General features: G+C 51.2%; 4 protein-coding genes across 4 annotated transcripts; all 4 read right to left on the bottom strand.

The window, feature by feature from the left end:
* Positions 1-3,947: 3,947 nt before the first annotated feature.
* BKA67DRAFT_412461 (FYVE zinc finger-domain-containing protein) lies at positions 3,948-5,822 on the bottom strand. The gene is made up of 3 exons (XM_046096765.1): positions 4,332-5,822; positions 4,222-4,279; positions 3,948-4,112 (listed from the first exon to the last, which is right to left on the bottom strand). Exons 1-3 carry the CDS (start codon positions 5,607-5,609, stop codon positions 4,033-4,035), a joined length of 1,416 nt encoding a protein of 471 aa, XP_045953140.1. The 5' UTR covers positions 5,610-5,822; the 3' UTR covers positions 3,948-4,032.
* Positions 5,823-7,052: 1,230 nt separating this feature from the next.
* Positions 7,053-9,985, bottom strand: BKA67DRAFT_594955 (oligopeptide transporter 2; the record flags this gene model as incomplete). Its single annotated transcript, XM_046105109.1, has 4 exons — positions 7,053-8,123; positions 8,266-8,680; positions 8,737-9,418; positions 9,487-9,985. 4 exons carry the CDS (start codon positions 9,983-9,985, stop codon positions 7,053-7,055), a joined length of 2,667 nt encoding a protein of 888 aa, XP_045953139.1.
* A 1,674-nt stretch (positions 9,986-11,659) lies between these two features.
* Positions 11,660-12,329, bottom strand: BKA67DRAFT_580105 (uncharacterized protein). Its single transcript, XM_046103822.1, has 2 exons — positions 11,890-12,329; positions 11,660-11,831 (listed from the first exon to the last, which is right to left on the bottom strand). The coding sequence occupies exons 1-2, from the start codon at positions 12,094-12,096 to the stop codon at positions 11,811-11,813; spliced, it is 228 nt and encodes a 75-aa protein (XP_045953138.1). The 5' UTR covers positions 12,097-12,329; the 3' UTR covers positions 11,660-11,810.
* Positions 12,330-12,907: 578 nt separating this feature from the next.
* BKA67DRAFT_683836 (kinesin-like protein) lies at positions 12,908-14,473 on the bottom strand (the record flags this gene model as incomplete). The annotated part of the gene is made up of 1 exon (XM_046108979.1): positions 12,908-14,473. One exon carries the CDS (start codon positions 14,471-14,473, stop codon positions 13,127-13,129), a length of 1,347 nt encoding a protein of 448 aa, XP_045953137.1. The 3' UTR covers positions 12,908-13,126.
* Positions 14,474-14,838: the final 365 nt, after the last annotated feature.

Genomic DNA, 14,838 nt, shown 5'->3' with positions numbered 1-14,838 from the left:
TCACGCATTAGAATCGACCCTCGTCAACGCATTATGGCATTCCCGGACGGAGTCTGTCCTTATTGGATAAGAGTAGTCACAACGGGGCGGGCCAAGTCGCATTGCAGGGGGGTACGACGTCGGTAAGCTATTGCTTTGAATGGATCTTGCGGTCAGATATCGCGAACAAGCTGCTCTGGCAGATACTAGAAATCTATCCATACCCTGCCCGTGGTCAATTCTCGCCGATGCATGTTTGCTATTTATACTTGTCGTCGCATCTATCTATCACATGTGCCAAACGACAACAGCTAAAGCACTGTTCGCAGCTAAATTGGGCTCTGTATCCATGTCCAAGGGCTCGGGGTTGACGAAGCGCACGTCCATGCCCGGTCGAAAACAATGCAGCGCGAGCTGCCACCAAGGTGGAACATGGCAATCAGGTCACCCTTCGTGGGCTCAGCACCGGGGCTGACGGTGAACTCGCAGCTTGACACCTCAGCCATGCCAATGAAGGCCATGAATATTAGGCAGATCTTTGGGGTTACGAGCCTGGATTAGAAAACGGCGCGCGAGGCCACGGCGCTGATGTACGGCTGCGAGTAGTTTGGGGTCGCCTGATCCAACCTTCGAAGTAGTTCTGGACTAGTTCGTCTCCTGCACGACCCCGATCGACTCAACCCACCCGCTGACCCGCGCATGCCACCGGTGGTAGCTCAGCACGCTCAGAAGCGCCTGGTAGACACTGCCGCAGGCAAAGTGATGGGCCCTCTGGTTACCGTCCGGCATGTTGAGAAGCGAGTAGGGCTGGCCCTTGAGCCAGAGCGTGTCGAGGAGCTTCACTTCCCGCACTGACTGGAGAAATTCAGACTCGCAGGCATTGGTGATAACCACCATCGGGTCCGGGTATCGAGGTCGGTCGGCCCGGTCTCAGAGGCCTCGATCGGTCGTTTGCCGTCGTTGATGATGCGTACGAAAAAGTGGTCCCGGCCTGAGCTTTGTAAGATTGTGAAAAGTTACACCAGTGTCGCTTATAGCATTTGCTAGAGTGAGATGGTGACCATTAATATATGAAGTCATGACTTATTATAAAGGTTCTTATACTATAATATACTTGTTAAGTGGACTGAAGGGATCGGCGTTCGAAACAAGACCTGCTGTGCCTCTAGGTCCCATAGAACCGTATGTTGCCAGATTGTGGTCATTTGGCGCTAGCCAACCGATGATGTCCATTTTCGCTTGCTGTTCAGTAGTTTTGAGTTTCTTGTACCTTATAAATGCGGTCACTGAGCCTTGACTTCCTCGACCGGTGGCTTCTTGTATGCTTCTGCGTCGTTCTGGACTCACCCCCATGCTTCGATAGCCTTCCTGATCTGATGTGGTCGCCTCAAGTCCTAGAGGCGTGACCGTGGGAACCTCTTTCGTTTTGTTGTACTTCTTGAAACCTCATGTTTCGAATCGTGCTGTGTATTGCCATGCTTTATAACCAAAATGTCAGCCAGACAGTAAGAAAATCAGGACTCCAACTTAGGTGGCCTCGAATCCATGACAGGTCTTGATACTCCCCTTTAATTGCTCCAGTGCCATAGAATCATACATCTGTGAAATGTTCTCTCTAAGTTCCTTCTATAGTACATTCCGAATTTATTTTGCCTTTATCCACTTCGGGCCACTTTTCCATCGTAGTTTAAGATTTAGCGCCGTAGTACAATAAACAGCATACGCAACAACAAGGTTTGGCCTTTGAAGTCCAAACAGATATATATGGATAAACATCCAAAGAAAACCTTCAATGGGGACGGTCTGCCAACTCTAGGTATTTTGCTGTAAAACTCTTTCCAACAAGGAAAGCAGATACGCTCTTTTGGAGGAGCCAATTCAAATCCAGCGGACTGAGACAAGGTTCAAGTACGAGGAACTCCGGACGGGAATTACTAGGAGGCGGCATTCGATGTTATCAGCAAATCACTACGTCAGGGTGATGCTACGCTGAGGCTGCTTGAGGTCGAGTGAGGTTATTAACGAAATGTCAATGACTATGTTGAGATTAGTCCAGGGACAAAGCTGTCTGTGGTTGCATTCAAAGCCTGGTTGGCTGCCCTTAAACACAACGCTAAGCTGTATTTGGTGTTTGTAAAAGCTTGGGCTCTGTGGGATATATCGTCAGTTTAAGATGAATCGGCTTGATATCTCACCTGGGCTTTGGAAATGGGAATTGATGAAAAAGGAACGCCATTCACCATTTCTCGTATTCAAATTGAACGAGGAGATGATATATAGACACGCCTGGTATAGGGTAGAAGATAGTACGGATCGACGTGTCGGGTGCGCGTTTTACAGTGCAGTCGACTATAGGGCCCCAAGCCCCCCATTTTTCAGACCTCCATCATTTGCTCATAATGCTGATATCACGCTACTATATCCCGGTTAGGACCCAAGCGAAATCCCAAGGACCTGCAAGGCATTTCCTAGTATGGCCATGAAAGTAATCATGAGGCTGGGAATCTTTTTAAAAGAAATACGTAGATCAGTAGGTACACAAAAAGGAAAATGTAAAACAAAGGATCACCCGAATATTTCAAAAGTCTCACAGCCGCAACCTCCTCGACCTAGCCCAGTTCCTAACATATGCTTCGTAACCAAGGAAAGCCCCACCAACCGTGCTCGCCCTGCTATCATTCTGGTCCGCCGTGCAGTCCCCGACGCGGGATCCCGCGGGCATGAAAAGCACCCCAAGCCCGACCACCACCGCCTCTATTTCAGCTCTTCGGCATCTCAAGCCTGCTTCCCAGCCTCTGCTTCTTCGCCTGCCAGGCCCTACAGCAAGCCGGGGCGCTTCGGCGTCATGTTTTGGGCGCGGCGCCGTCCCACGCGATGAGCTCGGTGGGTATTTAGTCTCGCGACACGCTGGGGCTGGCAGCCTGCGCGGGTGTCCCGGGGTGGTACAATTATCCGGCGGCGGTCATCGAGAGGCGGCAGTCTCTTGGGGATGGGGAGATCGTGGGTGGGAAACAGGTCAAGATGGAGTGTCAGGCTTACCCGCGGATTGTGCGGTCAAGGTTCATTTCGGAGCCATCTGATCAATGATACACCTGGACAATTCATTAATAGCATCTGGAAAAGACAGCTGTGCTCTGAGTTAGAAGCATGCTTAGTGTGGATGTATACAATGGCGCCGAATGACACGGATTTCTCATCGAAGTGAACAAAAGCAATGAAGTCTATTCAATGAAACGCTATCCATTACAGGAGGGTATATGTGTCTACAGAATGACCGAGATCCACGCTGACCAATGCAAGATGCAAATGATCCCACAAAGCAATTTTTCTCCTAACGCCATAAATGAGTGATGTTGTATGAGAGTTGTAATGCTGCAAGATTCGAAGTGATGGAACGCCACAAAATATTGAGCCCCCATCATGACCGATTCGTCGATGTCGGTCTCGTCCATATCATATCTGCGCCGCGTCCTAGCTCGACTACCCGGGAGAGAAATCCACAAGACCTTCTAGTGGGGCAGCAGCAATAGTGCTAATATCCGGGACTGTTCATACCATGTTGATGTGTAGGGCAATGACCGGGACCACTCTGTCTAAACCATTCTGTGATACAATCATAATGGAAGTGACACCAGCACTCCAATCGCGCCATTTTGACACCTGGTCTGTATTCTTCGAAGCAGATGGTACATTCCTCTACATTACCATTGGTGTCCCGCTTGCAGTCCTTCTCAGTCGCAACATACGTGATCATACCGGTCAAACGTTGTGCGCGTGCAGGTGCAGGTGCAGGTGCAGGTGCAGGTGCAACACCCGGTGCGCCTGCTTGGCCGGCAGGGTTTGGAGGTCGCGGCCTGGACGTGCTATGCTCTTCGATGCATGATGTGATGTGCTCCTCGCGTAATCTCTCAAAATCTGACAATTGCCGCGAAGGCAGCTCATCATGGCAAATGGGACATTGGTCCTCTTCTGGGATGTCAGGTGCAGGATGCGGCGGCAGTGGTAAGGGACGGTCAATGTCCCTGGCACGTGGTGCGGTTCCACTTCTTGGGCTCAGAAAGTTGTAATCCGACGGAAAATATCGGGCTGCTTGGGTATTCGACTGGGATCGGGGGGTGTCAAAACGTTGAGCGCTTGTAAACGATCCAAACGTCAGTCCAGATGGCCTGCTACCGAAGCTACCAGTGGAGCTTTGGGCAGAGAAAGAGGAGCCAGACGCAATCGGAGGCTCGCGATACCCACGTGAAGCTAGATGATGATTAGCAACCGCCGTGGGCAGCTGCTGTGAAGGCAGGTGGTTCTGGCATAAGTCAGTGGGGTGTGGGAATCGAACAGTGGATGGGATGACTCACAACTGTAGCACTCCGACTCCTAGGCTGGGTACCAATAAGTGATCTCGTAGCTCCCGCGGGAGGAGGTGAGTGTAGACCAGAAGCTCCCCGAAAGAAATAACCGTTGCCATCAGCACTGCTTTGGGACCTTTGATGCCCTGACCTGGGATGAAAGGCAGAAGAGCCAAGTGGGGAAGGTTGGGGTTGAGGAGGCGTCGTGTTGGGATCCGGCACACACGGGTTGCATAGTCGGACCCTTTCACCACCACCAAGAGAATGGCCAAAGTCAGCTAGGCCACGTTCCCCCAGATAAAACTCCAACGGCATCTCGCCGGGGGGCCGCACGATGTATTGGTTTGGGATGACGATTCGATGAGGTGAGCAATTGTTGCAGACCACTCGACCACATTTCCTACAATGATGCCTCCTAGTCCACAGGGTGAAATCGGTACGGCAAATTGGGCAACTTGCCACATCTGAATCGTCTTGCCAAACAGGCAGAGTTACATCGTTACCCCGTCTTCTGCCATCTCTTGCCAGGGCGTGTGGATTTGCGGGGCTCAACGGGTGCGCATCATCGGGGCGAGACATGGGGTTTTCTGGGCGCAAACTAAGGCGTGAAGATGCCCGGGAACTCGAGGCTGATCCGTGAGTGTTCCGGGCAATACTGTTGCCAGTCGGCTGGCCGTGGGTAGCTGTAGCTGTGTCCGTGGCCCTGTTTGTGCTGGTCCCTAGCATTCGCAGCGCCTCAAGTGCAGTAAACACGTCGTCGCTTGTATGCGAATCATTCGAAACAACCGCATGGGCCGTGAGATTGACAGCCGTGGGCGGGCTGGGTTGTTGTGCATTCGTAGTAGCGACTGTCTCGTGGCGTGTGGATGGTCCAACAGGCGAAACTTGATTCGAGGGGTCAGCATCGTTTCGAAGAGGCGCACTTGGGTCCGAGTCGGAAGGCTGTTCGTTGTTGGGGGCCAGATTAGCTGCAGGGTCCAAGTTCTGGTGGCTGGTGTCGACAGCATCTGCTGGTGCCCGTTGGATCTGATGTGTTGGGCAGTCGAAGAAAAGCGAACACTCGTCGTCGTAGTATTGTGAGTTTCGAAACTGACACACGGGGCTCCTCGTGTCTGAAGCTGTACCGTCGTATGAGCTACCAGACTCAGACTCAGACCCGGACTCGGGCTCGGGCTCGGGCTCGTAAACGGTCGTTCTCGGCTGGTCGGTCTCGGCCTCGACGGTCCGTGTGCTGCTGTCTTGACTGCCGAGGCTAGATGGCGAGCCTCGATCGAGATGGCTCGCCATCTCGGTGAAAGAGAGGTGGGAAATTGGGTCAACGCAGCTCAAGATAAGCTTGCGGGGTCCGGGTCCGACAGGTGACGGGTTACCATCGGACTGTATTCGCGGCAGAGTGCTACTCGGAGGCTGAGGCAAGAGTAAGAGGTTACCACCACTATCACCAGACTTGGAGGAGAGGAGAGGGCGAGGGCGAGGGCGAGGGCGGGGGCTTCCTTGCCCACAGCAAATGTGTGGAATAGCGACTTGCGGTGGAGAAAGATTACGAGTGAGTGAGAAAGGATCACAGAGAAGCGAAAGAGAAGATGATGACTACAAAGTGAAGAGAACGTATCACGAGAAGAGAATTGCGTTGTGGTTGTGCTTCTTGCTCGTGCTTTGATGTTCCATGCTTCCTCTCGCGGTGGAGTGCTCGTAGTGCCCGGCCTGCCTCAGGTCATGTCATGGCTCGACTTAAACTTAGTCCAGCGACTGTCTTTAGCTTGAGCCTTGAACCTCGAGCCTTGGGGTGGCAGGGTGGGTAACTTGGGTCTGGTAGGGGTCCCTTGAAGTTCAAGTCCCTTGGGCCCTTCTTGGCCTTGTCCCTTGTACCTTGTCCCTTGTCCCTTGGGGGGGTCCCTATCTTATCGCTGTTCTTATCGTCGCTCTTATCACCCAGCAGTGAGCCGCCCCTTCCTCCTTGGCGCGCTAGAGGGGAACGGCTAATAATCATGCTGCTTGGACTAATGATGAGCTTAGTGACGTGACTGGAACAAGCCAATGGCAGCAGCTACCAAACACGCTAAATCCCCGATGCTTGCCTGCTTGCGAGCTGTACTGTGGTAGTTATCCCGGATCCCAAGTCCTCCAGGCTATCTATGCCTTCTGCCTTCTGCCTCCTGCGAGGCCGATCAATGCAAAAATCCACAGTTCATGGGCTCTAGCACTGGATGCAACGTCAACGCTGATTGTTGCCGTACCGTTTGCTGCTGGAACCAGCGTCTTGGGCCTCCAAGATAAGAATGCAAAAGACGTGATGCGGAAGTACATGGTAGGTACCGTACTCAGCTCCATGCGACGCCACAAACTCTTGTCTACTGGTTGCTGGGCTGCTACTGCCTGCCACCTCATCAACCTTCAGGTTGTTATTATCACTCAATTCCACATCGCTCTTGCGCCACATGCTTTCATGCTAGCCTCGCCAATCACTTGCAATGTCCATGTAGTTATCACTTATCACTCACAACTCTGATTATGCCGCGTCACGAAACCTTTAGCAACAATCACGGAAAGGGGTACTCAGCCAAGTAAGTCGGAAATACAGGTACATGTAGCCAATATTGTTCATTACCACGCCTGAAACCTAGCAGCTCTGCCCGCGGGTTTCTTATAACTGCTTGCTCAGTATAAATTAGCTCCGGGATTTGCACTCGAGCAACCAGCAAACTCCACGACACGGAGCACCCGCAGCTTCTACCAATTGAGTGGGTATTGGTTGGGAGACAGGCCAAAGTAGCCCGAGCCCGGCAGAGGCAACAGCGATGCATTATTGTTGTACAGCTGGTAGTCGACGCCCCGTGTGGCAACGTCGTTACCCCACCAGCTGAACGACGCGTTTTGGCCTGCACCAAAGCTGAAGACCAGCGTGACTATCAGACCCGAGATGGCGATACCGACGCTGAGGCCCGCGAAAATCAGGTACGCGTACTTGCCCCACCACGCAGTATAGCGACGCTTGAGGTAGAATTGGAAATACCAGGCAATGTAGATGCCCAGCGTCGCGTACGTCAGGTTGGTGTTTCCTGCCCAGTTCAGGGCCCCTGATAGGGCCACTGCGGGGTTGATACAGGCGAGGACGCTGGCCGTCGGCTTCCACACATACCTGTCGAACGAGGAGAACTGCTTCTCCTCCATTCGCCCCTGGACATTTCGGCGGATACGGGGCGCCACCTTCTCACCAAGCACCCATACTGCACCGAGCACTGCGCCGATCAGGAAGCACCAAGGTAGGCCCGGATACAGCCTGAACATGTTGTTCGTACCAAACGCCCCGAAAAATATGACAGAGGAGTAGACCGAGTTCGCGTAGTTGCAGACCATGTGCTCCTTGTTATCCCACTGACATAGGGTGTTGTCCTCGTTAAAGTAGATCATCATGACCTCGAGAATGGCGCAGTAGATGAAGCAGTTGACGATACATGATGCCACATGACCCCGGAATACTGCTCGAGGAGGAAGTTTGGCATAGTGAGCGTATTTGAGATCTTGCGTGAAACCGCCGGCCATCTGCTCGAAGGCGCCGCCAAGCATCAGGATGACCAGTTGTGGCATGGGCCGTCCGGGCCACCAAAGACCAGGGAGCACCTGCCAGATCACATTTAGCGAGATACCAGTCGCTGCAATCGATTCAATGATGACCCAGGGAATTGTCAGTAAGCCACCGATACCGGTGATGGCGAGAATCGAATACCACGGTGTCTGTGTTGGCCACGCAGTCACCGCAACAATAGATATGACAAATCCAAACGCAAACACGATGCCGTACTAATCGAGGTTCAAGGTCAGTCACTGCTTACTCTCTTTGAACAGACCATGTGACTTGGAAACAGTACGCGCCGTCCAGCTAGGCGACCTTCCACTTGGAAAGCCGGCCCGGCGAAGGCTAGGGGCTTGGACAATTACTTACCCACCACTCTGGGACCTCCTTATAACGCCGCATCATTCGCGCGTTTCCATCCTCGAAGCCGGTGTAGACAGACTGGCGTTTGATGGTGTTGACCACAATGCCGACAAACGCCTTCTTGAGGGCGCCCCAGTATTTGACGAAAACGTACACGATCGAGAACGTGTAATACACAAAGTTGGCACCCGTCACGAACAGGTTAGCAACCGCGTAGTAGGGTGGGCCGTAGTCCTTGTAGGCTTCGACATTGACCTCGTTGTCCGCAGTGAGCACCTTACTCACGTTGTACGCATGCATCTGGTTGTCGAAGGCGCCATTCGAGTTAATGGGCATGAATGCGGACCAGAACGCGTTCTTGTAGTACATTATGAGAATGAGAATGCCCGCGACGACGCGCATGACATATTGTTGGAGTTGACTGGCATGTTGTCAGCTGCTTCTCTTCAGTGCTCTGACCAAAATGGAAATACGCACGCAAAGAACGGCGAGTTCATGGCCAGGGAACCGGAAATGTTGGGGTCCCAGCTCGAGAACGGGTTGAACCCCATACCTCCATAAGATCCGGTGACAATTGCGAGATTCGTGTTACCCGGTGATATCCAGGTCATCCAATTGAACAGCCTAAGGGCAGTGAAAAACTGGTTTGGGATCCAGTAGTAAACGAGGAAGACAACACCGAAAATCACAAAACACATATACCGGGTAATGGCCCAACCATTGATGGTCTCGCGCTTGTTGTCATTATTGATGAGGGTCCGGTTGAGTGCCAGAATGGGGAGCGCCTGGGGCCAGACCGCCTCAATAGGATAAACCGTCAGACGACGGAGGATACCAGCCATGCCGAGGCCATAGATCTGGTTCGCCAGGGCCAGGCATATAGCGAACCCAAAGCTGGCCCACTTCTGGTCGAAGAACACGGGCAGTCGCATGACTAGCAGACCTGTAAAGTTGCCAATTGTCGATGCACCGGAGAAGATAATTGTGGCGAAGAGCTGTTCTTTCGACGTCCACGGACCGGGATTGAGAGTGTAGCGCTTGCCGCGAATGGTGAACCCCCAGTCCGGGATCACAAAGGCCATCGCCCGGCCCATGGGAACAAGAAGCAACTGTACCACCTGGTTAGGAATGGATATGCCCGGTTGACGAGGGGCGAAGACTGTTGAGGATTAGCAATTGAGCACATCACTCCGTACGCAACCCGGTTGCACGAATCGGACCACTTACATGTGTTGACTGCTGTGCAGACACAAACCCAAAAGAACCCCAGTATATAAGCCCGAACACTCTCGCAAGGCTCCTCCGGATCATCATATGGCAGGGTTACGGCTCGGACTTCAGCGTAGGGAGACCAGTTGTACATGAGGCCTGCAGTCTTGCATGTTAGATAAGCCCATTCCCCGTATTCCATATCGCATGCCTCATTGCCCTCAACAATCTCCTTGAGGCGTTGCATCTGGGCATGATCAAAGGTATAGTCTTGATGGTGATCATTAATGATAGATCTCAGTATCTTGATCGACTCCTCCTCGTTCATGGTGAAAACCGCTGCAGCGACGCGATTGGCATTGGATCCGGCTGGCAACGTTTCGGTATCCCCGCCATGCCTCCCGCTGTACTCCTCCACAAGACGCAAGAGCCACTCATTTGGAGGCGTCCATTGGTCGGGTAGCGAATCTGTCTTCTCGTCGACATCGACGACCTTCACGTCACCGATCGAGTCCATCTTTTCTTGGCCGGTATTGCGCAAGCTCTTGGCTGCCAAGACTTGTAGGAACTCAACTCCCAGGTCATTAGAGCTGGGGACAATTCACGTCCTTTTTGAACCATCGGTGGCAAAAATGGTTCCAAACAATAGTATATACAAGGTGCGGGGAAATATCCTACGGTATTGGGAAATCACATTCGATAAGCATGGGCCGTATCAATGGAACCCGACGTTGTGTTGATCTCCAAGGTACCCTGGATGCCCATGCCACAAGCTCGCATATTAAGTGAAACCCCATGTTCTGATTATCAACCGTTGATGTTGTGGGGTGGCCAATCAAACGCCAAACTGACCTCGATTGCTTCCACCCAGTGCACCCAAAAGGGAAACAGGAGTCCAAGCAAACAGCGGGGTAACTCTTTTGGTAACGTTACACAGTACAATCGTGCATTGCGTGTACACACACGGCGACGGTCGGATAAGAGATCGCCGGCTTTAAACAACAGCGACAGCAGCGAGGTACCCAACAAACTCCCGATGCAATACTTAGCTCTTCTCGTGACCAGTAATCGCGGCAGACATGATCCGATCCTCGGTTTTGCTACCAAGGAACACCCACTGGTGACTGATTCCGCCCCTGCCAGCCACGCCATACTCGGCACAAGATATCTGTTTACTTGAAGATCGCCGCTATTGATTGAAAGATGATGTTCCGGCATTGTCACGCATCTTTCCTGTTATAAATAGCTGTACACGTCGCAATTGTTGCGACATCAAAGTTTTCAAGGCAGACTACGCGGTGCTGGTGATCACATTGGACTATAGTAGTGCCTCAGTAGTCCGGCGACTGTCATAATTTGAACCACGGTTGTCGAAAACTCAAACCATGACACCTGCAGTGGCAGTATGGAAACTCGAAACTACCAATAAATCATAATTACGGCGAAACGTAGTTCAACAGTCAACAACTCTCGAGTAGGCAACACACGCGCTGCCGAAACAACCCTACGCCGAGATGTGTCGGTTGCAATATAGTCAAACGCAAATCAAACAAACACCAGTGGCATGAGGAATGACTCTAAGATCAATGACTTCGGACCATGGAAAATGCGAGTATCCCACGATATCATGTCTGAATCTTATGGTCACCACTGTGCCTGGCGTTCGTTCGGGCTGACTAACTCATCTAGTAGCAGTAGCAGTAGCTGTGCTGTCGAGTCGTCCGTCAATTTAGCTTTCAGGTCCAACCTTCTCCTAAAGCAAACAATAATTACTTGTTGCGATTATATCCTCATGTCTTGCCCGGATGACATATTCAAAGTAGGTTCAGGAATACCTGCTCGTAGTCCCAATAAGAGCTCTAACCTTAGAAGCTCTTAGAAGACCAGGCACGCCTTCAGCCTGTATGATGTGTTCACGGAGGGCTTTCTCATTTATTTTGGAAGGTTTATTCATTAATATATAATGGTCCCAATAATTACTTGAACGAAGACGGCCTTTTCATTTCGGACTATATAAGCCATACATGGCAAGAGGGCAAGACATTCATACCGGATAGCAACAAAGACTGCATATCATCTCCAGACAACGATGGTGATGTCATGTTTTCAATACACGAGGTCATCGAGTATATCATCGATAGCCGAAATAAATTATTACCCTGCACACACCTCATGCAACTCTCGAACCAATCAAGTTTCAATTCGCAAGCAATACGCGAGGAACGCAGTGAAATCGCCACGGCAGACTGCGGCATCTTGCAAAAAATGGCTTCCATCTAAGTGAGATGAGCTTCAGCCGTATATGGTCCCGAGGCTGACCATGATTCATCAAACACGAGAGCTCATTCTGAAAGTTCCCAGATCTAGTGAGACCATGTTTAGCACACGTCAGCTAAACTCGTATCTGCCTGAGATGCTTACTATGAGTCCAAGATTCCAGGTATCAATCTTGTAACACCCAAGCCGCCCCCAAGATGACTTCAGGAGCGTGAAGCAGCTGAGGTTGTATCCACTCAATTCTGACGTGTGGACCAGCTCGCTGCAACTCTTATTGATAAGGGGAAATGTAATTAAGGCCTTGAGTTCGTCACCTGTCCCGAAATCGGCTAGTCTGACAGAGACATCCATAACATGCGATAGGTCCTCCTCTGCCGAAAAGATTGGTGACGATTCAACTTAGAAGTCGCTCGGTGCATCTAAAACGGGACGCCGCGCAAGAAACGCCTCTGGTAGTGCGTTTCCGAGCATCTCATCAATATTTGCAGTGTCAATTAGAACAATATGTGGCTTTGATTTCTAAAGCTCATCTCAGGATAGGCATATCATGAATATATAAAAGGCAGAAACGTACCCGAATGAACAATTTGGCAGGTGTCGTGAAGGAAAGCAAGCGCGAGCAAAAGCGCCCTGATATGCTCTTCATGAGGGGAACTATTAGCACGCAAGGATGCAGAAGCGAGCTTGGGGACTTACCCCGAGTCGAAAGCTTGCCAAACAGTTGAATTAAGGTCATGCCCGAGTTTACAAATAACCTTATGTTTACAGTTCACAAAGACATCTCCAATTCTGACAGCATGATATCCGCCTTGGCAGTACCGACTGAGGTTCTCCTCTAAGACGGCGGACCTGAGCATCCCATTAACTTTTAGGAAAGCTGACGGTGGGCAAAGCCGATGGTCGATAGAAGTGATGCATAGCGATGACTAACAAGAATGGGAGAAAAGAAATTTTTGTTTATGCTTGCGCGGTACGGTTTGCCAGCCTCCACGAGCTATACTAGTGGCAGGCAAGCGACACATGTCTACCTACTCGGGGAAGGAGAACAAAATTTGAATTTATTCTGTGACAACAGGTACGCACATCTTTTTGAATGCACCTGTGTCATTGGTTCCAATCGTTTCATGTATGCTTCACTATTGGTGAGATGGCCAGATCCTCCCGATTATTCAAGTCCTTTTTACAAATCCAGTTTCCCCATTAACGTGTAAGCCTTGAACGTACACATCACTGCCCACCTGCAGAGATATATCCAATTACCAGCTGCACTGCCCGCCCATCGATGGAGCACTTCGCCATGTTCGGAACGGGTCTAAGATTGGAACCACAGGCGTCAATGTCAAATACGGCACGCCCGGGTATACGTTATATCGAGGTAATATTAAGCATTAATAGTTCCGACAAGATTCGCATATCGAAGAGAGTTGAGTGTCGCTGCGTACTGCTCCGCTGCGGGTGAGATTGTGACAATGATAGCAGCGGTCCCCTTTTGTGTGCTCGTAAAGTGCTTCCGCAGCACCATTGTCAAACTGGATGATCGAAATGGTACTCTGCTTTTACCTTGAGACCCAGCTCGCATTACCTCTTTCAGTGCCAGCAAGTCAGTATTGATTTGGCGGCCTTCTTGGCGCTCCTGGGGAGTTTGTTTTGTGCTATGCAGTCGAGATCCATTCCCTTCATGATACTCCGCACCAGCAAGATCCGCACACACCATCCTTGCCCCCAGGCACGGAGAGGTACTCGACTTAAGAATCTCTTCAATCTCTGCTTCCGCGGCTGTTACCCGAGCCTCAAATCGAGCCTTCTCCGTCTCGGCCGCGTTTATCCGCTCGTGATTCTTCTGATAGTCAGGGTTGGGTGCCCAATTACCATCTGGTGTGCGTATAATGCTTTTCATCTCCTCTTCTACCATAATATCTGTCACATGCTTCCCAACAGGTACGAGTTCAGACTGTCGGTCAAACAATGCATGCCGCGCATTGACTAATGATCGGTTTATAACCTCTAGTTCAAGCACGGCGTGAGTCCTAGAACTTTGGTCGTGGACGCCCGACGAGCCTGTTGTGCGCTGGCTAAGGGCTTGGACAAGATCTCGTCTGAAAGACTCAAACTCCCAGCACTGTCGCTGAACGATGGGACGAACTCGAACTTTGCCTTCTTCCAGAATCTCGGTTTCTCCGCGGATATGGACTTCGCCATCGGGACCTTCTCGAACATAGCATCGAGCGCGGTGATTAAGGAGATCAAAAGCTGTTTTGTTGCGCAATTCAAACAAGCTGAATCCGATGCCCATCTCCTGGTTGTTCTCCTCATTGATACGAAGTAATGCATCGAACAGCTGCTTTGCCGCGGCGAGACACAATCCCAGCTCTTGACTATGCCGGGCGTCGTAGCCTAGAATTGTGTGCGTCTTGCCACTGCCGGAGTGGCCGTACGCGAAGAAAGTGCAGTTCTCGCCACATAAGATCCTAGGGATATTAGGCGCTACAACGGCGTTGTACACCTTTTGGTTAACGTCTTCTGGGTTGAAGATGGCATGAAATGCGGCTGAACTTGTCCACGGACGATCTTGAGTCGATGCTTGAGGCTTTATAGACAGGGACAGCAGGGGATGAGAATCTGACAGCGTCCTGCGATCAATTTCTGCAAGCCCAGCCTCTGACGGTAAAAGCGGTCGCCATCGGGCGAAGACGCTGATGGGTACCGCCTTTGGGGATTTAGCGGCCATAAGAGGAACAGCACAAAGAAGGGCGGGAAGAGGTCAGGTCGTGGTAATTACAAGGCAGAGTTTCCATATCTCGAGTGGGAAGCAAAATCTTTTCTTTTCTTTCCAGCGTGATGGCTGATGTATGTTGCTGCCTCGAGACTATGGGAGCAGCAGGTGTGGATCTGTCAACCTTGTCAAGTCCTCCCGTCCCTAATTGCATTTGTTTGGCTCCGGCCTAGGTTTAGCCTGGCGGGTATCTCAGAGTGCACGGGCTCGTAAACTTCCCAAAGTGGCAATGGCTGTTCTTTTATGTCTGCCTATGTATATATAGCCCCGTTTCCCCACATTTTCAGCAATCAAAATCCCCTTTTGATTCTGCGGTTATG

This window comes from Truncatella angustata (genome assembly GCF_020726525.1).
Source record: "Truncatella angustata strain MPI-SDFR-AT-0073 chromosome Unknown BKA67scaffold_9, whole genome shotgun sequence".
Taxonomy (NCBI): domain Eukaryota; kingdom Fungi; phylum Ascomycota; class Sordariomycetes; order Amphisphaeriales; family Sporocadaceae; genus Truncatella; species Truncatella angustata.
Note: the sequence above shows the minus strand (reverse complement) of the source record. Positions and strands in the feature narration are given on the sequence as shown.

Coding starts and splice junctions, on each gene's coding strand:
- BKA67DRAFT_580105 (XM_046103822.1), bottom strand. CDS start 12,096: ATGGATGTCTCTGTCAGACTAGCCGATTTCGGGACAGGTGACGAACTC. Junction 11,832..11,889: donor CCTGGAATCTTGGACTCATA/GTAAGCATCTCA, acceptor TGGTCTCACTAG/ATCTGGGAACTTTCAGAATG.
- BKA67DRAFT_412461 (XM_046096765.1), bottom strand. CDS start 5,609: ATGGCGAGCCATCTCGATCGAGGCTCGCCATCTAGCCTCGGCAGTCAA. Junction 4,280..4,331: donor GGAGTCGGAGTGCTACAGTT/GTGAGTCATCCC, acceptor GACTTATGCCAG/AACCACCTGCCTTCACAGCA. Junction 4,113..4,221: donor TAATCATCATCTAGCTTCAC/GTGGGTATCGCG, acceptor ATCGTTTACAAG/CGCTCAACGTTTTGACACCC.